Source organism: Homarus americanus, unplaced genomic scaffold (assembly GCF_018991925.1).
Source record: "Homarus americanus isolate GMGI-L3 unplaced genomic scaffold, GMGI_Hamer_2.0 scaffold19318, whole genome shotgun sequence".
Lineage (NCBI taxonomy): Eukaryota > Metazoa > Arthropoda > Malacostraca > Decapoda > Nephropidae > Homarus > Homarus americanus.
Window position 1 is genome coordinate 2,587,048 of NW_024732238.1, and position 25,247 is coordinate 2,612,294.

Below are 25,247 nucleotides of genomic sequence, written 5' to 3' on the forward strand. Positions count from 1 at the left end.
CTCTCTCTCTCTCTCTCTGGGGAGGTAAAAGACTGACGCTGTTCACCTGGTCAACACCTGTAGTGCTCATAATTAGTGCAGGTGTAATGTGGAATGTCAAGACTAAGTGTACAGTACTATCTAATGCAGTTGTGGTCCTAACAGGTGTAGGTATACTATTAACAGGTGTGGATATAACTAACAGGTCTAGGTACAATTAACAGGTGCAGGTGAGGTACTGACAGGTGTAGGCATACTGTTAACAGGTGTGGATATTAACAGTTGTAGGTACCATAAACAGGTGGAGGTGAAGTACTGGCAGGTGTAGCTATAGAGTACCACAAATAATAAATAGTACAGTACATCTAGTAAGTAATTTGGATGTAACATGTAACCGTAACAGATGTTCATGTAACCGTAACAGATGTACATGTAACCGTAACAGATGTACATGTAACCGTAACAGATGTTCATGTAACCGTAACAGATGTACATGTAACCGTAACAGATGTACATGTAACCGTAACAGATGTTCATGTAACCGTAACAGATGTTCATGTAACCGTAACAGATGTAACATGTAACACACAACAACTTAGAATATAAACATGTGCCTGTAACACATCGTACAGGTTGTAACATATCAACAGATGTTTGTGGGTGTTAACACGTGGAGGTAAAAAAATACTACTACAATATGAAACAGGTGTAGGAGCGGACTACACCTGCACAACATAACACCTGCGAGCAACACTTACCTATATTTGGGTGCTGAAGTTTTCTGCAAATTCTCGCCTCTCTCTCCAGCTTCTGGAAGTCTGCAACGAGGAGACGATAATGTTAACTCGGTGTTCATGTGTGACGATGTTATGTTAAATTAAAAGTTAAATTAGTAATAAATAAGACAAGGTAACATGAGGTGAACTGTTAACCTGTTGGTACCTTGTTAACACCACCTGTTGGCACCACCTTATTGGTATCACCTGTTGGCACCACCTTATTGGTATCACCTGTTGGCACCTTATTGACACCACCTGTTGGCACCACCTTATTGACACCACCTGTTGGCACCACCTTATTGGTATCACCTGTTGGCACCTTATTGACACCACCTTATTGACACCACCTGTTGGCACCACCTTATTGGTATCACCTGTTGACACCACCGTATTGACACCACCTGTTGGCACCACCTTATTAACACCACCTGTCGGAACCTTGTTGACACCATCTGGTTATTAAAACTGTTATTGACACCAGTTGGCGGCACATTTTTGTCACCAGCAACGTTAAGAAAAGAGGCAGCTGGGAGAGAGGGGAAGATAGAGGCAGCTGGGAGAGAGGGAGGGAGGAAAGAGGAAGCTGGGAGAGAGGGGAAGATAGAGGCAGCTGGGAGAGAGGGGAAGACAGAGGCAGCAGGGAGAGAGGGAGGGAGGATAGAGGAAGCAGGGAGAGAGGGAGGGAAATGGAGAGAGTGGAGGCAACAGACAGGGAGGGAGGGAGAATAGAGGCAGCAGATAGAGTAGAGGCAACACAGATGGAATGAGGAAGAAGAGAGGCAGCAGCAGATAGAGTACAGGCAACAAGGAATGAAAGGAGGAAGGATAGAGGCAGCGGGGAAGGATGGGGGGATAGAGGCAGCAGGAAGGAGGGAGGAGAATAGAGGCAGCAGACCCCCCCACACAACACGAGAGTCAGGTAACAGCAGTATTGTCGACCCTTTAGAATGAAATCCAATATGTTCATCGAAATATCTTCTTGCTCACACCTCCGGCTGCCTTAATGAACGACATCTTCCTTATCCACGGCCTTTGACAGATTCAACCAGCCCCCCCCCCATTCCCTTTGCTGTTTAAAGAGAGAGAGAGAGATGTAAGGTGATCGTGTTAATTATTCCATTGGTATAACCTAGCCTAGCCTAGCCTAGCCTAGCCTAACCTAGCCTAACCTAACCTAAAATAACCTAACATAGCATAGCATAACCTAACATAACCTAACTTAACTTAACTTAACATCCCTCCCTGACAACATCCTCACTGAAAACATCCTCCCTGACAACATCCCTCCCTGACAACATCCCTCCCTGACAAAACCCCTCCATGACAACACCCCTCCCTGACAACATCCCTCCCTGACAACACCCCTCTGACATCCCCTCCTGACAACATCCCTCCTGACAACACCCTCTGACAACATCCCTCCCTGACAACACCCCTCCCTGACAACACCCTCCTGACCCTCCCTGACAACACCCTCCCTGACAACATCCCTCCCTGACAACATCCCTCCTGACAGCATCCCTCCCTGACAACACCCCTCCCTGACAAACAGTGCACCTCCCACCATCACTTCAACACTTCGGAAAACATGAACCCAAAACTGATAATGACTTGGACAAGAGCCAAGGGTGGTGGGGGGGGGCAACCACCCCAAATATGACCATAAATACTACTCAGGTTGACAAGAAATACGACTCTGGGTGACAGGAACAACTAGAAATACGACTCTGCTTTGATACGAAATACGAACATAATTAACAGCTGGTTGTCCTGGGTCTTGCTGTCCTGGGGTCCTGGTTGTCCTGGGTCCTGGTTGTCCTGGTCCTGGTTGCCCTGGGTCCTGGTTGTCCCCTGGTCTTGGTTGTCCTGGGTCTTGGGGTCCTGGTTGTCCTGGGTCCTGGTTGCCCTGGGCCCTGGGTCCTGGTTGTCCTGGGTCCTGGTTGCCCTGGGTCCTGGTTGCCCTGGGTCCTGGTTGTCCTGGGTCCTGGTTGCCCTGGGTCCTGGTTGCCCTGGGTCCTGGTTGTCCTGGGTCCTGGTTGTCCTGGGTCCTGGTTGTCCTGGGTCATGAGGACACTCCACCATGTAGCTCACCCTCTGACACACGTTGGAGGGTCAACTTGCCTCCAGGACTTCCTCAAGTGGCACTCGGACGTGACCCTCCCAGAATACCGGAACGTTAACCTTGAACCGAACGTGATCATAGAGAGAGAGAGAGAGAGAACTGGACTCTTTCTCTCTCTCTCTCTCTCACACACACACACACACACACACGCGCGAATGTGAGTTTTGAGCAAATCGAACAGAGAGAGAGAGAGAGAGAAAGAGAGAGAGGTTACTGTTGGTTGATGGTGTCCCAAAAATAGTTTATACTACCGGGTGAGTGAGAGGCAGGAGTAGTACCATCCATGAGGTACCACCATAAGTCAGGAGGAAGGAAGGAAGGAAGGAAGGAAGGAAGGGAGGAAGGGAGGAAGGGAGGAAGGAAGAGGAAGGGAGGAAGGAAGGAAGGAAGGGAAGGAAGAGAAGGAGAGAAGAGAGGAAGGAGGAAGAAGGGAGGAAGGAAGGAAGGGAGAGAGAAGAGAGAAGGGAGGAAGGAAGGGAGGAAGAGGAAGGAGGAAGGAAGGAAGGAGAGGAGGAAGAGAGGAAAGGAAGGGAGGAAGAAGGAAGGAGAGAGGAAGAGAGGAAGGGAGGAAGGGAGGACTCCATAACACCTAATTAACTGCATATTTATTGCTTTGATCTGGATCGTAATTTCCCATCCTGGAGGGTGAGGGGGTGGTTGGGGAGGAGGTGGGGTTGTGGGGGTAGAGGGGTGTGGGTGGGTGGGTGAGGAAGGTGGGGAGCTATTCTTAAGGTGACCCCTGAAGTATAAGGAAGACAAGGGGGTCACGTGGATGATTATGAAACAATTAACAAAAAATAAATAAGAAATAATACTGAGAGATGAGTAGAAGGAAGAACTGAACTGTGGGAGTGAGAGGCGGGGCGGGGCAGGGAGACCACGCCCCCGTCTTACTGTGGGGTGGGGTGGGGTGGGGTTGGGTCGGGTTGGGTCGGGTTGGGTGGAGGTAGGAGGGGTCTCGGCTCCCAATGGCGTACGGTCAGGTCAAATAGAGGTCACAGAGAAAGAGGTGGAGAGAGAGAGAGGAGAGAGAGGGAAGAGAGGGAGAGAGAGGGGAGGGCCGAGGTTCCTGCGCTACTTCTCTTGTCCATGGCTCCAACATAACATCGTCAACAGTGTCTAAATTCTATCGATAATAACCCAATTCTCACACAACTTTCTCCCATATGGTCCAGCTGTTGTTCTCTCTCTCTCTCTCTCTCTCTCTCTCTCTCTCTCTCTCTCTCTCTCTCTCTCTCAAGATTATCTCAGATCCTGCAACAACAAGAAACACCTAATGATAGTTAAGTTATCTTCAAATTATAATGTATGACAGCAGTTAAGTGTCTTGAGTTTAAGTGTATATGATAGTGTAATGGATGTAGTGTATATAAGTGTAGTGACTATTAAACAAAGAAAAAAGAAACGACATATTTATTAATTTTATACATTTTTTTCAATATTTACAATGTTTTACGTACCAAATGATTTCTGCCGCTGCACGGAGAGTATGCAAGATGGCGGCCACTAAAAACACACTAAACAACATCAATACGTTTATCCATTCTTCCACGTCATCATTGTATCTAGCATTATCTTCATTATACCACCAGCATTATTTTATTATCATTTCGTTCATTGCCAGGTAGCCAAAGAAGACGCCTAAGCCCCAAAAAACAATTCTAGTCTGTTGGTAAATGCACTCATGGGTCCCAGGAAAACATTTATTGCAGAACGAACAATGTTTAATTCGAGGGGTGACCTGTTTCCCGCACACACAACATATTGTCTCGTTTTTCAAATTTTTTATGAAATTTTGGCCATGTTTCGAGACTTGGCCCCGCATTACTACCACACAGAGGGCCACGTGAAGTACAATCAAAACTGCAATGCCATTTGCAATAAATGCATATAGGTCCCCCGTAACCTCCGGCATAAGTGGCCCCAGGCAATAGTACATGCAACCATATAGCAACATGGACACAAAGATACCAAATCTTACTGCAAGCCAACCTATCCCGTGACTGAACGGCCACCCGGGTGACGTGATGTTATCTTCTCCAGAGACGCTCCCCTGCGTCTTCTTCTCAATCACTGACGCGCTCTCAGTAACTGAGACGCTCTCAGCAACTGGGACGCTCTCAGTAACTGAGACGTTCTCAGCAACTGAGACGCTCTCAGTAACTGAGACGCTCTCAGCAACTGAGACGCTCTCAGTAACTGAGACGCTCTCAGCAACTGAGACGCTCTCAGTAACTGAGACGCTCTCAGCAACTGAGACGCTCTCAGTAACTGAGACGCTCTCAGCAACTGAGATGCTCTCAGTAACTGAGACGCTCTCAGTAACTGTCACGCTGTCAGTAACTGGTGCGCTCTCAGTAATTGAAACGCTCTCAGTAACTGAGACGCTCTCAGTAACTGTCACGCTCTCAGTAACTGGTGCGCTCTCAGTAATTGAAACGCTCTCAGTAATTGAAACGCTCTCAGTAACTGAGACATTCTCAGTAACTGTCTCGCTCTGAGTCACGTGATAGGTTAGTGAGCAGTGGATGTGATGGCCAGGGAAGCACACCTCATGTCCTCGCAATAAGTCACCAACGGTGAGCCTCACTTTTGCCATCTACTTCTTCCCCTTCAATAGATTCACCTTGACCATACGCGTCTCGTTTTGTGGGAGGTCAATGTAGTCTTGTGGCAGTACATCAGTGAACTCTTGTTGATAACTGATGAACCCGAACCCGGCTTCCATTTTGCTCTCTTCATCGGCTTGGAGCTCGAGTGTATTCCTCCAGAAAGGTTTTCTCCTCCACCAACCTGTCTTACTGAACGTAATGGTCGTTGGTGGTTCACACTAGGAGCTGAGAACCAACCAAAGTTACCCTGGGATTAGTTGATAATTTGTGGTCATACTTATTTTTGTACAGTACAGTAGAGTGCAGTGCCTACAACAAACACCTAACACCGTCTCCAATTATTTGTAGTAAGAGGCACTGGACAGCAAGTGAACCAAAATGCTGTACGTGGTGACATGTAATGTATATAGTGATGACATGTAACGTGGTGATATAATGTATATAGTGATGATGTGTGTATAGTGGTGATACAATGTATATAGTGATGATGTGTGTATGGTGGTGATACAATGTATATAGTGATGATGTGTGTATGGTGGTGATACAATGTATATAGTGATGATGTGTGTATAGTGGTGATATAATGTATATAGTGGTGATGTGTGTATGGTGGTGATACAATGTATATAGTGATGATGTGTGTATGGTGGTGATACAATGTATATAGTGATGATGTGTGTATGGTGGTGATATAATGTATATAGTGATGATGTGTGTATAGTGGTGATACAATGTATATAGTGATGATGTGTGTATGGTGGTGATACAATGTATATAGTGATGATTGTGTATGGTGGTGATATAATGTATATAGTGATGAAGTGTGTATGGTGGTGATACAATGTATATAGTGATGATGTGTGTATGGTGATAATAATAATAATAATAATAATAATAATATTACCGGTTTATTGAAAGAGCTTGGCAGCCAGAAGGCTGAAAATATACAGTTACATATTTGGGGAATGGGTTACGAATTACAAATAATATACAAGTGACATAAGTGACACAAATAAGACATATAGTAACTTAGATGGGGATCAGCTCAAACTACAGTTCATTTCAATATAGTGACAGTGTAGGGAGCAGTGTTTACTGGGAGTGAATACACTGATTTATTACATGTTATTGATAATTTTACAATGGTTGGGACTGGGCTGTTCTTATAGCGATCAGTTCGTGCATATGGGCTGGATGCGGTTGGTGTCGAACAGCAATTCTCGGACAGGGGATCTCAGGTAGTAGGGGCCGGTGTCGGGGATGGTGTAGAAGCTTCTTACCAAATTTGCAGATGAGGCCGTGGTGATGGTCAGTGAGAGTCGAAAGGGTCAGTGTGTTGAGCGCTTCTTGATATGTGGTGTAGGAAGGAGAGAATAATCTTGCATGCCCTCTTTTGCACTTTTTCTAGGTGTTTACGTTGTGTGGCATTTAGAGAGAGAGACCAGGTGGGGAGGCATAGGTGAGCTTGGGAAGTATGTTGTGTATACACTGAGGAGCTCGTGATACAATATATAGTGATGGAGTGTGTATGGTGTTGATACAATGTATATAGTGATGATGTGTGTATGGTGGTTATATTGCATATAGTTATGTGTGTATGGTGGTGATACAATGAATATAGTGATGATGTGTGTATGGTGATAATGTATATGGTGATGTGTATGGTGGTGATACAATGTATATAGTGATGATGTGTGTATATAGTGATTGTGACGACAGTTATATTAATATAGTGGTATAGTGTATTATAAACTGACAGTGTAGTCGATGTAGTGTAGATGATAGTGTAGTGGATGTAGTGTAGTTGATAGTGTAGTGGATGTAGTGTAGGTGATAGTGTAGTGGATGTAGTGTAGGTGATAGTGTAGAGGATGAAGTGTAGGTGATAGTGTAGTGGATGTAGTGTAGATGATAGTGTAGTGGATGTAGTGTAGGTGATAGTGTAGTGATGTAGTGTAGGTGATAGTGTAGTGGATGAAGTGTAGGTGATAGTGTAGTGGATGTAGTGTAGATGATAGTGTAGTGGATGTAGTGTAGATGATAGTGAATTGGATGTAGTGTTGTGGATGTAGTGTAGGTGATAGTGTAGTGGATGTTGTGTTGTGGATGTAGTGTAGGTGATAGTGTAGTGGATGTAGTGTAGGTTGATGTGTAGTGGATGTAGTGTAGATGATAGTGTAGTGGATGTAGTGTAGATGATAGTGTAGAGGATGTAGTGTAGGTGATAGGTAGAGGATGTAGTGTAGATAGTGTAGTGGATGTAGTGTAGGTGATAGTGTGTGATGTAGTGTAGGTGATAGTAGTGGATGTAGTGTAGGTGATAGTGTAGAGGATGTAGTGTAGATGATAGTGTAGTGGATGTAGTGTAGATGATAGTGTAGTGGATGTAGTGTAGGTGATAGTGTAGTGGATGTAGTGTAGATGATAGTGTAGTGGATGTAGTGTAGATGATAGTGTAGTGGATGTAGTGTAGATGATAGTGTAGTGGATGTAGTGTAGGTGATAGTGTAGTGGATGTAGTGTAGGTGATAGTGTAGTGGATGTAGTGTAGGTGATAGTGTAGTGTGTGTGTGTGTGTGTGTGTGTGTGTCACAGGGGGCAGAAGCCATACATGACTACTAAACACCTTACTTTAATAACACAGGTATTTCAATTACTATTTCAAGACAAGAACAGTTTACAGAGTGAGCAAAAGCTCCTTTCTTGCTACAAACACCAAATAATAATAATAATAATAATAATAATAATAATAATAATAATAATAATAATAATAATAATAATAATAATAATAATAATAATAAAAATAAAAAAAGTATTAGTCGTGATGGTAATGGATCCAGTAGTAGTAGTAGTATCCTCACGAGGTACTACACGTCACCACGAGGTAGTATACGTTACCACGAGGTAGTACACGTCACCACGAGGTACTACACGTCACCACGAGGTACTACACGTCACCACGAGGTAGTACACGTCACCAGAGGTAATACACGTCACCACGAGGTACTACACGTCACCACGAGGTACACGTCACACGAGGTAGTACACGTCACCACGAGGTACTACACGTCACCACGAGTACACGTCACCACGAGGTACTACACGTCACCACGAGGTACTACACGTCACCACGAGGTACTACACGTCACCACGAGGTAGTACACGTCACCACGAGGTAGTACACGTCACCACGAGGTACTACACGTCACCACGAGGTACTACACGTCACCACGAGGTACTACACGTCACCACGAGGTAGTACCACGAGGTACTACACGTCACCACGAGGTACTACACGTCACCACGAGGTAGTACACGTCACCACGAGGTACTACACGTCACCACGAGGTAGTACACGTCACGAGTATGTCGTTCACAGTTAGTGTTTCATGATGATGGTAGAGGGAGGGAGGGAGAGAGGTGGTGAGGAAACACAGGGAGGGAGGAGGGAGGAGGAAACACAGGGAGGGAGGGAGGGTGGTGAGGAAACACAGGGAGGGAGGGAGGGGTGGTGAGGAAACACAGGGAGGGAGGGAGGGGTGGTGAGGAAACACAGGGGGGAGGGAGGGTGGTGAGGAAACACAGGGGGGAGGGAGGGGTGGTGAGGAAACACAGGAGGAGGGAGGGAGGGAGGGAGGCGGTGAGGAAACACAGGGAGGGAGGGAGGTGGTGAGGAAACACAGGAGGGAGAGGTGTGAGGAAACAGGGGGAGGAGGGGTGGTGAGGAAACACAGGAGGGAGGGAGGGTGGTGGGAAACACAGGGGGGGAGAGGTGGTGAGAAACACAGGGAGGAGGAGGTGGTGAGAAACACAGGAGGAGGAGGGGGTGGGAAACACAGGGGGGGAGAGGTGGTGAGGAAGGGGAGGGAGGGTGGTGGAGGAAACACAGGGAGGGAGGAGGGGTGGTGAGGAAACACAGGGGAGGGAGGGGAGGAACACAGGGAGGGAGGGGTGGGAGGAAACACAGGAGGGAGGAGGTGGTGGAAACACAGGAGGGAGAGGTGGTGCACAGGAGGAGGGTGAGGAAACACAGGGAGGAGGGAGGTGGTGAGGAAACACAGGGGAGGAGGGTGGTGAGAACACAGGGGAGGGAGGTGGTGAGGAACACAGGGAGGGAGGGAGGAGGGAGGAGGCGGTGAGGAAACACAGGGGGGGAGGGGTGGTGAGGAAACACAGAGAGGAGGGAGGTGGTGAGGAAACAGGGAGGGAGGGAGGGAGGCGGTGAGGAAACAGGGGAGGGAGGTGGGTGAGGAAACACAGGAGAGAGAGAGAGAGAGAGAGAGAGAGAGAGAGAGTAGGACACAGGTAGAGGAAAGATGGAGTGAGGGAGGCGGTGAGGAGCGGCGGGACCATCCTGACTGTAACATTTACAACCCTCCCCAACAACGGCACTACTAAGGCTTTCACGCTGCTGGCGTGCGTCCCTACTGCAACACATACACACGCCTCCTGCAACACACAAACACGCCTCCTGCAACATACTCACATACGCCTCCTGCAACACACAGGCACACACACACACACCTCCTGCAACACACACCACACACTTCCTGCAATACACACCACACGCCTCTTGCAACACACACCACACGCTTCCTGCAACACACACACACACACGCCTCCTGCAACACACACACGCCTCCCAACACACACACCACACGCTTCCTGCAACACACACCACACGCCTCTTCAACACACACCACACGCTCCTGCAACACACACACACACGCCCCTGCACACACACACGCCTCCTGCAACACACACCACACGCTTCCTGCAACACACACACACGCCTCCTGCAACACACACACACGCCTCCTGCAACACACACCACACGCTTCCTGCAACACACACACACACACGCCTCCTGCAACACATATACACGCCTTCTGCAAAAAACACACACACACACTTGTCAACCATCAGAAGTAGACAAGACGGGACCTGAAGAAGGCACCTTGGGTTTTGACAGCCAGGCCGAGTCTGTTTGGCCCCTGCCCCCCCCCCTGCTATATCCCAACGCCCTACCAGCCATAATACACCGATTTATTCAGCAAAACATTCAAGTGTTCAGGTTGATTGATTACCAAACAGTGTTCCTATAGTGCATCCCATGAAAAGAACACAGCGTAAGAATTTTGTCGGTCACCTCAAAGTGCTAATGACAAGGACCATCATGGTAAGCCATATATATATCGTGGATACTGTGTCGGCGGTCTCTAAGCAATTGCAGAGACAAGGACTCACGGTGTTTACGACTGATAAATATTAACAGAGCGTTCACTAGTGTTAGTGGCCTCAAAGTGCCTCTATGAGTTTATGGCCACCAGGCCAAACACTTCCGTCCGCTCCACAACAACAACAGATATCAAGAGTGTTAGTAGCGACTCAAGTCACTGAACATATTCCATGCTGGCAGCAGTAGACAGGGGCGTCAAAGAAAAAGCCCTTAGACCATAACTTCCACTAGGAAACCAGAGAAACCCACCTCGACAGACCGCACCATTACACCGAAGATCCACGGATATGATATGATCTCCCCGTCTTACTAAGCATCCAACGTCACTTTGCTAACAAGTTTGACGAGCTGGCAAACCAGCTACAGTCAGGTCAGTCGCCACGAGGCTGCCGCTGCCAGATGAGGCTTGGCAAATCAAAGCCTGAAATGCGCTCATATTGAGGATATCAACTCTTCATCACGCCTGGATGTTCAAGTCCCAGCAGATGTGGAAGCATTATGGGTATGTGTTGTGCCACGGGCCCACCCGCGCAACACTTCCATCATAATTCAGCGCTTATACAATCCGCCCCACCTACCCACCAGACACCTGTATAAACCATCTCATTACCACCTCAGACCACCTCAGAGTTAGGGTTCCCATGTGCCAGTTAGTATTATGCGGGATTATAATGAAATAGACACCACTCGATATCCAGGACCAGCTGTCACTATCGGCTGTTAGAACTTCCACACACGGGTCAAAATAATTTTGACCTATCTTTAACTCGACTTAGCGGACCAGCACCAACCACCTCAACCACGCCTCATCGGGTGTAGCACACACCCATCGCGCAGTTTGGTCCCCAGCTGCCACCTCACCAAGTACAGAGACCCCACATCAAGACCACAGGCTGATTACTGACTCTTGTGCGCTCTTTCGCAGTGTGGATAGTTCACCATCCCTGGACGGAAGTACTTAATGTGATGACGGACACCTCAAATTTAGTAAATTATACCAACACCACCACGGAGCTCACTCACCACTTTTCCCCGAGAAGTCAGTCAGATCTCACCTAGCTGACGGTTCTGGATCACACCTCGGATCAAAAGACTTATGCAACAGAGACAGAGCTCTTATCTCTAATGACTACAACTGCTACAGTCCCTTTCAAGAACCGGAAGTTATCCGCTGAAATAATGACTGCAAAGTCTCACTCTACCCAACCAAATGGTAACACCTGGAAGCAGACCAACATCAGTCATAGGCGTGAGCTTAAAGCAATTCTGTGGGACTAAAACAATAAGACACACCCTCCTCTCTAGCCATCTCATTAATGTTGACGCAGCTGAGCAATCAAAATAACCATTTCGCTACTATATGCCAGATGCCTCGGCTTGACACAACCACTTCCTGCTTACCTACCAGCCCCTTTCCCACTGACTTAGTAGAAGAATTTGAAGTAGCTAAACGTCTGGACAAACTGAAGTTAAAAACGCTCCACCACCCATTGACTTAACAATGAAACTCTTCATGAGTTTTCCCCGGAGCTATTAAACCTCTCTGCTCCATCCTCACGCTTCTCAGTCAAGCCAGATGCCCAGCTGACTGAAAGACTTCTTATGTGTCACCAGTGCCTAAGTCGCAAACCAGCCCACAACTTAAATCAGCTACTTAATCTATTGCAATCACCCAATACCCAGCGACCTGTGAAAGTTATGTTTGATTTGGTTTATGCTGAAATTGCAGGAGCCGATCTCAGCAATTTGGTAATATGAAAACTTCAACCACTCACTGTCTTATCATCTTCGACTGGATATACCGCCATCTGGAGAAAACCAAAAACGTCTGTAGCTGTCTCCTCTATTGACTTCACTAAGGCATTCGACCTAGAAGGACTGGCTACAATTTAATCAGCAACAATGCGCATTTGACTCGGGTTTCGAAGAAGTTCATACCATGGCTTACAGACTTCTTAGTAATCACGCCAAGCTGTGCGCCTGGAGGGCTGGTTCTCCACCTTTTCAGTCACTACCTGTGGCGCCCTAAGGCACCAAGATGAGACCACTGGAAGCTTCCTTATGCTTATCAATAATGCCCTAAGAGAAACCACCGCTCACTGGAAATATGTCGACGACTCCACCATTGGGACTGAAGGCCAATAATTCTGGCTCCCGACTATACTGACCTTCAGGATTTTTGGAACAGCCCCAAAAACTGGGTGCCACCAACAACCACGCCACCATCAACCACATCTCACATTCATGGTTATGCACATCAACCTCTCCTCCGACGTTGTCCCACCCCCCTTCCATTACTTTTAGGGTCCCAACACACCCAGGTTGTAGAGATTTCACAAAGCCCTTGGCGTCACCATAGACAACAAACTAAATTGGAAACCACACGTCGCGAAGTTGTCAAATCCTCCAGCTTCCGTCTCCATCTCCTCCTCCGGCTGACCAAGTCCCCTGAGCTCCTGCCCCCCAGCTCCCTCAGTGTTTACCTTCCAACATCTATACTCCCAAGCCTCACCTATGCCTCCCCTACCTGGTCTTCCTCCCTAAATGTCATTAATAACGTAAAAACCTAGAAAAGTGCAAAAGAGAGCATGCAAGATTATTCTCCTTCCTACTCCATGATATCAAGAAGCTTAAACACATTGGATCTCTCGGCTCTCACTGACCATCACCACGACCATCTCGTGCCCAGGAGAAGCTTTGCACCATCCTCGACACCGCCCTATTACCACCTTGAGATCCCCGCCCATACGAGCACGAACTGATTCTGCTATAAGAACAACCCAGTCCCAACCATTGTAAAAATTATCAACACCCAGAATCAACCAGTGTATTCACTCCCCAGTAAATACTACTTTGCACTGTCACTATGTTGAAATGCCCTGTAGTTTGAGCCTCTCCCCACATAGTTATTATATATCTTTATTTGTATCAATTTATGTTACTTGTATCTTATTTGTAAATCAAGAGAGTTTATTCCCCACTTATGTAATCAGATATTTCAGCCTACTGGCTACATACATATGCTCTTCCATAAACCGTTAATTATATATATTAATATTATTATTATTATTATTATTATTATTATTATTATTATTACATATTATTATTATTTTACACAACACATACGCCTGCAACACGCACACGCCTCCTGCAAAACAAACACGCCTCCTGCAACACACACACGCCTCCCAACACACACACGCCACCTGCAACACACGCCTCCTGCAACACGCACACGCCACCTGCAACACACACACACGTCTCACGCAATACACACACGCCACCTGCAACACACACACACGCCTCCTGCAACACGCACACGCCACCTGCAACACATACACACGTCTCACGCACACACACACGCCACATGCACACAACACACGCCACCTGCAACACGCCACCAACACACACACGCCACCTGCACACACACACACGCCTCCTGCAACACACACACACACACGTCTCGTGCAACACACTCACACACGTGCAACACACTCACACACACACATACACGTCTCCTGCAACACACACATACCGTACATTAAGCCCTGGGAGCCAACCAGTGGCCGCCCACAGGTGAGTGAGAACTGTAACCACTCATCCACCTCACTTATCAGAGAGAGAGAGAGAGAGAGAGAGAGAGAGAGAGAGAGAGAGAGAGAGAGAGAGAGAGAGAGAGAGAGAGAGAGAGAGGGAGGAGAGGGGGGTAATATCCCCATGGTGGCACTGGGAGGTTCAATTACTGCACCCCCCACTGACCAACACGACCACCCCGGGAGGAGGAGGACAAGAGTAGAGAAGGAGGACAAATAAAAAAAAGTAAAAGATGAGGAAGAGAGTAGAGGAGAGGAGAAGGAGGAATAGAGTACAGAGGGAGGAGGAGAGGAGGAAAGTAAAAGAGGAGGAGGAGGAGGAGGAGCAGAGAGATGAGAGTAGAGAAGGGGAGGACGAGTAAAGGAGTATTAATCAAAATAAGTTACATTATTTCTCTGTACCTATGCTGTAGACTAAACAACAACCCAGGTAATGTTTGTACGGTAGTTGTAGACAAATTAACAAACATGTATTGTCTACCCAGGTTAATTAATTGCCCATACTTCAATAACAAAAAGAATGTGTCTTCTCTTTATAGCAGCAAATATGAGTTGATCAATAAAACAACAGTATTATTTGTGTGTGTGTGTGTGTGTGTGTGTGTGTGTGTGTGTGTGTGTGTGTGTGTGTGTTGCGCCATTTGTGTACGTTTGTGTGTTGAGACATTTATGTACGTATGTTTTGAGCAATTCATGTACAATCAGCCAAACATCCACCGACCTCACCCTAGCTCTCACACTGGCAATGTTACCTGGCAATACTTGGTAAAGGAAGGTTGTATGTAAAGGTGACTGTGATTGGTGGATCTATTTGTGGCTGTATCACTGTCAGGATAAATATTAAACAAACCAAAGGTAGGATTATTATAGTAATAAACTAATGATCTTTTCTTTTACCATGAGAAGTTTCCAAATGTTCGTAAATTTGCTATCTTGAATAATACAGAAATGATATTAATGAACTGGCAACTCAACTACAATGAGGGCTGCCACAAGATTCTCACATTTTTTTTCATTATTTAAGCAAATATACGAATATTTCGAAACCTCTCATGATCTTAAATAACAATGAATCGCTTAATATTATAAAAAAATCTACCTTTGGATTGTTTAATATTTATCCTGACAGTGATACAGCCACAAATAGATCCACCAATCACAGTCACCTTTACATACAACCTTCCTCTACCAAATATTGCCAGGTCACATTGGGTGAGAGCTAGGGTGAGGTCAGTGGATGTTTGGCTGAGTGTACATGTGTGTGAGTGTGTGTGTCTGTGTGTAGAGCCATGGACGGTAATTTTATAATGCTAACAATTTATTTTCTTTTTCACTTCATGACGACTGTGAAGTGCCTGACCCAAATGACATATTTCCATCAAAAGTTGTTTATCTCTCTCTCTCTCTCTCTCTCTCTCTCTCTCTCTCTCTCTCTCTCTTCTCTCTCTCTCTCTCTCTCTCTCTCTCTATTCATTAAAGAGAGCTTTCACTATACACCATACATAAAGTAATACATACCTAAACACAAGTGGTCTTTCTTAGTGTGTTTACCATTCCAAGGTCGCTTTCACCACCACTACCATAACCCACTACACCTCCTGCATCACCAAGCACAGTATAATGAGAAAGGTTGTCAGGCCAATGTCAACAGAAGGTGATTGGTATAAGGTTTGGTTATTTTATCCCACAGGTGTACGTATTCCTTAATTAATGTACAGGTGTGAAAGGTTAGTGTGAGAATTAAAGTAAGAATTATATGGTTTTTGTGTGTGTGTGTGTGTACATGTGTGTGTGTGTGTGTGTGTGTGTGTGTTAAAGAAATACTTATATAATTATTATTTTAACAGTGTCGTAATTTCCTGGTATTTTACTTAACAATCTTTTTTTTTATAAACTATCAGCCACCACCATTAATACCACCATCTCTACCACCATCGCTACCACCACCGCCCTTCACCTCCACCACAACCAACCACCATCACATTTGCATCTTTTCCCAGTACCGAGGTGAGAGACATCAAGGAAAATTACCACACGCCTGCCTACCTACTCCCTCCTCCTCCTCCTACTTCCCTCCTCCCCACCTCCTCCTCCTACTCTTCCTCCTCCCTCCCATCCTTCTCCTCCTCCTACTCCTCCTTCCTCCTCCCTCCTACCTCCCATGGACATGATCACACACACCCACTGACCTACACTAACCTACACCCACTGACCTACACCAACCTACACCCACTGACCACCAACCTACACCCACTGACCTATACCTACACCCACACACAATCACACACTTACATTTATTTGGTGTAAGAATAACAAACTAAGTTTATTATAGCATGCACACACATCACACACACACACACACAATTGGTTTCGGGTCTGACACCAGTGGCCGCCAACACAGTTATTGGAGAACATACCTACATACTGCTGTGTGTGTGTGTGTATGTGTGTGTGTATGTGTATGTGTGTGTGTGTGTGTGTGTGTGTGTGTGTGTGTGTGTGTGTGTGTGTATGTGTGTGTGTGTGTGGTCATAATTTCCGCGGAAGAAGGACATAAAGGTGTATCCTAGACTGTACAGGTGTTATCGTAATGCCTTGAAGCTCTTCCTCTCTCACACCTGTCTGCTGCCACACCTGTCTGCTGCCACACCTGTCTTCTGCCACACCTGTCTTCTGCCACACCTGTCTGCTGCCACACCTGTCTGCTGGCACTAGGGGAGGATGATGGCACTAGGGGAGGATGCTGGCACTAGGGGAGGATGATGGCACTTGGGGGAGGATGATGGCACTGGGGGGAGGATGATGTGACTAGGGGAGGATGATGGCACTTGGGGGAGGATGCTGGCACTAGGGGGAGGATGCTGGCACTAGGGGAGGATGATGGCACTAGGGGAGGATGCTGGCACTAGGGGAGGATGATGGCACTTTGGGGGAGGATGATGGCACTTGGGGGAGGATGCTGGCACTAGGGGGAGGATGATGGCACTTGGGGATGCTGGCACTAGGGGAGATGCTGGCACTTGGGGGAGGATGGGCACTAGGGGGAGGATGATGGCACTAGGGGGAGGATGCTGGCACTAGGGGGGAGGATGATGGTACTAGGGGGAGGATGCTGGCACTATGGGGAGGATGGGCACTTGGGGGAGGATGCTGGCACTAGGGGAGGATGATGGCACTTGGGGGAGGATGCTGGCACTAGGGGAGGATGATGGCACTAGGGGAGGATGATGGCGCACTAGGGGAGGATGCTGGCACTTGGGGAGGATGATGGCACTAGGGGAGGATGCTGGCACTTGGGGAGGATGATGGCACTAGGGGAGGATGCTGGCACTTGGGGAGGATGCTGGCACTAGGGGAGGATGATGGCACTTAGGGGGAGGATGATGGCACTAGGGGGAGGATGCTGGCACTTGGGGAGGATGCTGGCACTAGGGGAGGATGATGGCACTTGGGGGAGGATGCTGGCACTAGGGGGAGGATGCTGGCACTTGGGGGAGGATGCTGGCACTAGGGGAGATGATGGCACTAGGGGGAGGATGCTGGCACTAGGGGAGGATGATGGCACTAGGGGAGGATGCTGGCACTAGGGGAGGATGATGGCACTAGTGGGGAGGATGATGGCACTAGGGGAGGATGCTGGCACTAGGGGAGGATGATGGTACTAGGGGAGGATGCTGGCACTATGGGGAGGATGATGGCACTAGGGGGAGGATGCTGGCACTAAGGGGTGCCCAGTGCCTCCCTTTAAACCAGCGATCAATGTCTAGCACCACTACCTCACCCCTCCCTTCTCTCACCCCCACCCCCCTAGGCTTGTTGCTCACCTCCCCACTGTCTGCCACATCTCCCAACTGTCTGCCACACCTCCCAACTGTCTGCCACACCTCCCAACTGTCTGCCACACCTCCCAACTGTCTCACATCTCCCTACTGTCTGCCACATATCCCTACTGTCTGCCACAAACACACACACTCAAAACAAATAGAAAACTTACACAAAAACACTCACAAAAACAGACGTACACACACACACACACACACACACACACACACACACACACACACACACACACACACACACACACACACACACACACACACACACGGTCAAGGAGACATGAACTAAGCGTCACACAATATCAACCTGGAGAAAACACAACGGTATGAATCATAATCCTCTTGAAGACTTAACAACACAAACTGAATCATAACCTTCATTTTCTGACGTCACATTCCACTATATAAACTCTAGTCTGACGTCACATTCCACTATATAAACTCTAGTCTGACGTCACATTCCACTATATAAACTCTAGTCTGACGTCACATTCCACTATATAAACTCTAGTCTGACGTCACATTCCACTATATAAACTATTCTGACGTCACATTCCACTATATAAACTATTCTGACGTCACATTCCACTATATAAACTCTAGTCTGACGTCACATTCCACTATATAAACTCTAGTCTGACGTCACATTCCACTATATAAACTCTAGTCTGACGTCACATTCCACTATATAAACAATGTATTTGAGTGAAGATTGTGGGGGAGTGTGGGGCTGTGGGAGCGTCTGGGAGCCTGTGGTGTGGGTATGGGGCGTGGGGGCACCTCAGGAATACTTGTAGTGTTGTGGTGACGTCAGGTGAGTGGTTGTGTAGGCGGGACAGCCCCTATGAATCATCTTAAAATACTTTATTTACTTGACTGTATCAAGAAGTGCGTCTCTCTGTGTGTGGAGTATAAAAGAAAACTCATCATCAAGTGTTGCCACCACCAGAGACATTGTACTGTAGACGATGACTGTTTGTGGCTCAAACACCCGCCGTAAACACTAATATAACACTGCACTTGACAAATACCAGCTGCTGTGTGTGACGACCAGTATGACGACCCACATACGACGACCCACAGACGACGACCCACATGTACGACGACCCACATTACGACGACCCACGTGTACGACGACCCACATACGACGACCCACATGTACGACGACCCATGTACGACGAGACCCACATACATCAACCCACATGTACGACGACCCACATGTACGACGACCCACATGTACTACGACCCACATGTACTACGACCCGCGTGTACAAAATAACCAAGCCTTTTCACAAACAACAACTTTGCCGCCAATAACAGGATATAATTTACAAAGGATTAACACAAAAGGCCATAAAACCTTTCTTGATTCTTGTTTATGGCGGAGACCGACATGTTTGTTGAGGGCAGATTTTCACAGCCACGGATGACTATATTTTTCACCGGGATGGAACTCTATTTTTCACAAGGATTGATTGGTTTATTTTTCATAGGGGAGGAGCGAATATTTCTCACATGGCTGGGGCTCCTGACACCTAACTCTCACATGGCTGGGGCTCCTGACACTAACTCTCACATGGCTGGGGCCCCACACTTAACCTAACATGTCTGGGGCCCTGACACCTAACTCTCACATGGCTGGGGCTCTTGACACTTAACTCTAACATGTCTGGGGCTCCTGACACCTAACTCCTCACATGGCTGGGGCTCCTGACACTTAACCCCAACATGTCTGGGGCTCCTGACACTAACTCTCACATGCTGGGGCCCTGACACTTAACTCTAACATGTCTGAGGCTCCTGACACCTAACTCTCACATGGCTGGGGCCCTGACACTTAACTCTAACATGTCTGAGGCCCTGACACCTAACCTCACATGGCTGGGGCTCCTGACACTTAATCCCAACATGTCTGAGGTCCCTGACACCCAATCCCCACATGGCTGGGCTCCTGACACCTAACTCTCACATGGCTGGGGCTCCTGACACTTAACTCTAACATGTCTGAGGGGCTCCCTGACACCCAACTCTCACATGGCTGGGGTCCCTGGACACCTAATCCCTCACGGTTGGGCTCCCTGACACTTAATCCAACATGTCTGAGGCTCCTGACACCTAACCTCACATGTCTGGCCTGACACCTAACTCTCACATGGCTGGGGCTCTTGATACTTAAACTCAACATGTCTGAGTGCCCTGACACCTAACTCTCACAGCGGGGCTCCTGACACTTAACTCTAACATGCCTGGGGCTCCTGACACCTAACTCTCACATGTTCGGCTCCTGACACCACCCAACTCTCACAATCTTCATGTACGTACAAATAACTTTGTGTTGAAGACAAGATAACGTGGCGTGGTAGTATTCATTAATCTTGAGAAGTATTTGTTTACTGTCATAAATCTGATGTATTTATACCGTGTTTATGTACAGTATATACGTATTATTTTGGGTGTATATTTTGTATAGTGTTGTTGTTGTTGTTGTTGTTGTAGGTGAGTGATGTCTGCCCAGAGCTACACTATGTGACTTTTTCTGACGTCCATCTTACTCCCATAAACACACTCCTCTCTCTCTCTTCACTCTCTCTCCACAAAGATAATCATTAACACAGCAAAGAGGAATGAGCGACAGGAAATTGTGCCGCATCACTATTTCCTGTGGCTTTCTTTAGCAGAGAAAGAGAGACAACTTTACTCCCTGCCACGACCTAACTGCTGACACCCGCTGACACCTGTTAATACCTGCTGACACCTGTTAATACCCGATGACACCTGTTAACACCTGACGACACCTGCTCATGATTGTGTGTCACATCAAAAACTTTCAACCACAGAGAGAGAGAGAGAGAGAGAGAGAGAGAGAGAGAGAGGAGAGAGAGAGAGAGAGAGAACCTAGACAAACACATACTGTACACTGTATGGTTAGGTTAGGTTAAGAGGGTACCATCCACCACTAAGTGTACTTAACACAGGTTTATCATTACTGTTGTACACCGGACACTACACCTGATAAGATAACCCCCTCCCTCCTCCACTCGTCAGGCACCTCCTCCTTCCCCAGCAACCTCCTTCTCCTCCTCCTCCCTCCTTTCTCCTCCTCTTTCTCCAGTATTCTCCTTCTTCCTCCTTCACCTCTTCCTTCCAGAGCGTTGTTGTAAGAATGAACCTGAAGTGATCATTCATAAATTGTTTTACAAATATCACCATCATCACCAACCTCACCATCCCCACCACTATCACCATCATTACCACGACAACCATCACCACCACTATCACCATCATCACCAACCTCACCATCCCCACCACTATCACCATCATTACCACGACAACCATCACCAACAAGAATAACTATGCGACCTGCTGACAACCTACACCTACTGACAAGTTACACCTGCTGACAACTTACACCTGCTGACAACCTCGACCTACTGACAACCTACACCAGCTGACAATCTACATTTACTGACAACCTACACCTGCTGACAACTTCGACCTGCTGACAACCTACACCTGCTGACAACCTACACCTGCTGACAACCCACACCTGCTGACACCAACCTGCTGAAACCTACACCTGCTGACACCCAACAACCGGACTAATCCTTCTTCAGTGTCAGCCGAGCACGACTCCCCGCAGGCTGTGTCAACCTACATGTATTTTTTGTCTGACACAAACACTCACGTATACAAACAAACAAACAAACACTCACGTATACAAACAAACAAACAAACACTCACGTATACCTGTACAAACAAACAAACAAACACTCACGTATACAAACAAACAAACAAACACTACGTATACAAACAAACAAACACCAATTACGTATACCTGTACAAACAAACAAACAAACACTCACGTATACAAACAAACAAACAAACACTCACGTATACAAACAAACAAACACCAACACTCACGTATACCTGTACAAAGAAACAAACAAACACTCACGTATACAAACACAGAAACAAACCCAAACAAGCACTCTCATATACAAACAAAAACACTCACTTATTCAAACACAAACCCTCACGTATACAAACACACCCAAACAAAAGCACCCAAGAGCACACACAAAAACACTCAATACAAACACAAACACTCAGATAAAAAAAAACAAATACAAACAAACAAACACCTGATGCACAAACAAACGTTCAAGTCAATATTTTAAATTTTACATTATTTATTGTTTTTACGTTAAATGATACCTGGAGATTAACCACCCGAGCTTATTTTTACCTAAAGACCGAGGTAAGACAAGATACAGGTAAAACACAGGTAAGACAAGACACAGGTTAATTACAGGTAAACTTATTAAGCAAACATACAAAGACCAGGTAGAAGAATGTTTACAGTGAGTCTCGCCCTTAACACATAAACATACCTGATATAATGTCCCTCTGGTCGACCGGATGTTGGCAAGGTCACCCATCATCATCTTCTGGTGACTGTGTGTGTGTGTGTGTGTGTGTGTGTGTGTGTGTGTGTGTGTGTGGACCATAATATTGTCTGCTACTCACTCACACCATCATCATCACCATATTGTTACACCACCATCACTATCACCACTACCACCATCGTTACCAATACATTGCACACCACCCCAGATAGAAAAAAAACACACACACACACACACACACACACACACACACACACACACACACACAGTCACCATGCAACACCTAACACCACCAGCTGTCTGTCTGTCTTTCCCCAAATAACTTGAGAACAGGTTTTTACCCCCACCCCTGTAGATTAACTCATCATGTGACAAGGTCCATATGATAAACTTTTTGGTGCAAATCGCAGCCAAATTGGACCAAGTTTGGGGAGATTAAAGAAAGTGAGGACATGAAACAGTCTCCAGCGGTGACTACACTAACTTATACAGAAAGAGTGTTACTAGTGCGATATTTATCTTGAGTGTATGTACAGGGTGGGTGTACAGGAGAGTGTACTGGGTATTTGTACAGGGTGGGTGTGTATGTACAGGGTGAGTGTACATGGTGGGTGTGTGTGTGGGTGTGTGTACAGGGGGTGTGTGTGGGTGTGTGTGCAGGGTGGGTGTACAGGAGAGTGTACACAGGGTGGGTGTGTGTACAGGGTGGGTGTGTGTACAGGGTGGGTGTGTGTACAGGGCAGATGTACAGTGTACACAGGTGTGTACAGAGTGTACAGGTGTGTGTACAGGGTGTGTGTACAGTGTGTACAGGGTGGGTGTACAGGAGAGTGTACTGGGTATTTGTACAGGGGGTGTATGTACAGGGTGAGTGTACATGGTGGGTGTGTGTACAGGTGGGTGTGTGTACAAGGTGTGTGGGTGTGGGTGTACATGGTGGGTGGGTGTGCATGGTGGGTGTGTGTACAGGTGGGTGTGTGTACAGGGGTGAGTGTACATGGTGGGTGTGTGTACAGGTGGGTGTGTGTACAGGGTGGGTGTGTGTACAGGATGTGTACAGGGTGTATGTACAGGAGTACAGGGTGGGTGTGTGTACAGGGGTGGTGTGTGTGTACAGGTGGGGTGTGTGTACAGGGTGGGTGTACAGGGAGAGTGTACTGGGTATTTGTACAGGGTGGGTGTGTGTGCAGGGTGGGTGTGTGTACAGGGTGGGTGTACAGGCAGGAGAGGTTTCATGAGAGACACCAAAGGCTCGGCCAATTAGCGCCATCACGCTAATAAGATATTGAGGCTGGTGATGACTCCAGCATTATTGAGTAGTGACCTCTTATCTCCCATGGCCACGGTGGCTTATGGACCGCTCTCATCATGGCCACGGCTTTTGAACCGCTCTCAACATGGCCACACACACTATGGCCATGGTAGCTTATGGCCCGCTCTCATCATGGCAATACACTATGGCCATGACTGCTTTATGGACCGCTCTCATCATGGCCACACACTATGGCCATGGTGGCTCATAGCCCGCTCTTATGGACACACACCATGGCCACGGTGGCTTATGGATCGCTCTCATCATGGCCACACACACTATGGCCATGGTAGCTTATGGCCCGCTCTTATCATGGCAATACACTATGGCCACGACTGCTTTATGGACCGCTCTCATCATGGCCACACAATATGGCCATGGTGACGTATGGCCCACTCTCATTATGGCCACACAGCAGAGCCGTTCAATTAACCTGGTGTAGGTTGGCGGGGTGGTGGCAGGTAGGAGCTGGTGGTGGCAGTAAAGCGGGATGGTGGTGGCAGGCAGGGGGATGATGGTGGCAGGCAACCGGATGATGGTGGCAGGCAGCGGGATGATGGTGGCAGGCAACAGGATGATGGTGGCAGGCAGCGGGATGATGGTGGCAGGTAGGGGGATGATGGTGGCAGGCAAGGATGATGGTGGCAGGCAGGGGATGATGGTGGCAGGCAACGGATGGTGGTGGCAGGCAGCGGATGATGGTGGCAGGCAACGGGATGATGGTGGCAGGCAGCGGGATGATGGTGGCAGGTAGGGGGATGATGGTGGCAGGCAACGGGATGATGGTGGCAGGCGACAGCAACGGGATGATGGTGGCAGGTAGGGGGATGATGGTGGCAGGCAACGGGATGATGGTGGCGGGATGATGGTGGATGATGGTGGCAGGCAACGGGATGATGGCAGGCAGGCAACGGGATGACGGGATGATGGTGGCAGGCAACGGATGATGGTGGCAGGCAACGGGATGATGGTGGCAGGCAGCAGGATGATGGTGGCAGGCAGCGGGATGATGGTGGCAGGTAGGGGGATGATGGTGGCGAGGCAGCGGGATGATGGTGGCAGGCAGCGGGATGATGGTGATGGTGGCAGGCTGATGGTGGCATGGCAGGCAACGGGATGATGGTGGCAGGCAGCGGGATGATGGTGGCAGGTAGGGGATGATGGTGGCAGGCAACGGGATGATGGTGGCAGGCAGGGGATGATGGTGGCAGGTAGGGGATGATGGTGGCAGGCAGCGGGATGATGGTGGCAGGTAGGGGGATGATGGTGGCAGGCAGCGGGATGATGGTGGCAGGCAGGATGATGGTGGTAGGGGGATGATGGTGGCAGGCAGCAGGATGCAGCGGGATGATGGTGGCAGGGGATGATG

The 25,247-nt window shown here is 47.7% G+C and overlaps 1 protein-coding gene across 1 annotated transcript in view; it reads right to left on the minus strand.

Moving 5' to 3' along the window:
- LOC121868300 (calcium/calmodulin-dependent protein kinase type II alpha chain-like) overlaps positions 1-25,247 on the minus strand; it is a 204,551-nt gene that overhangs the window by 104,527 nt on the left and 74,777 nt on the right. The window contains 1 exon segment of the mRNA XM_042368752.1: positions 738-797. Within this exon segment, the coding sequence (XP_042224686.1) occupies positions 738-797 (60 nt within the window).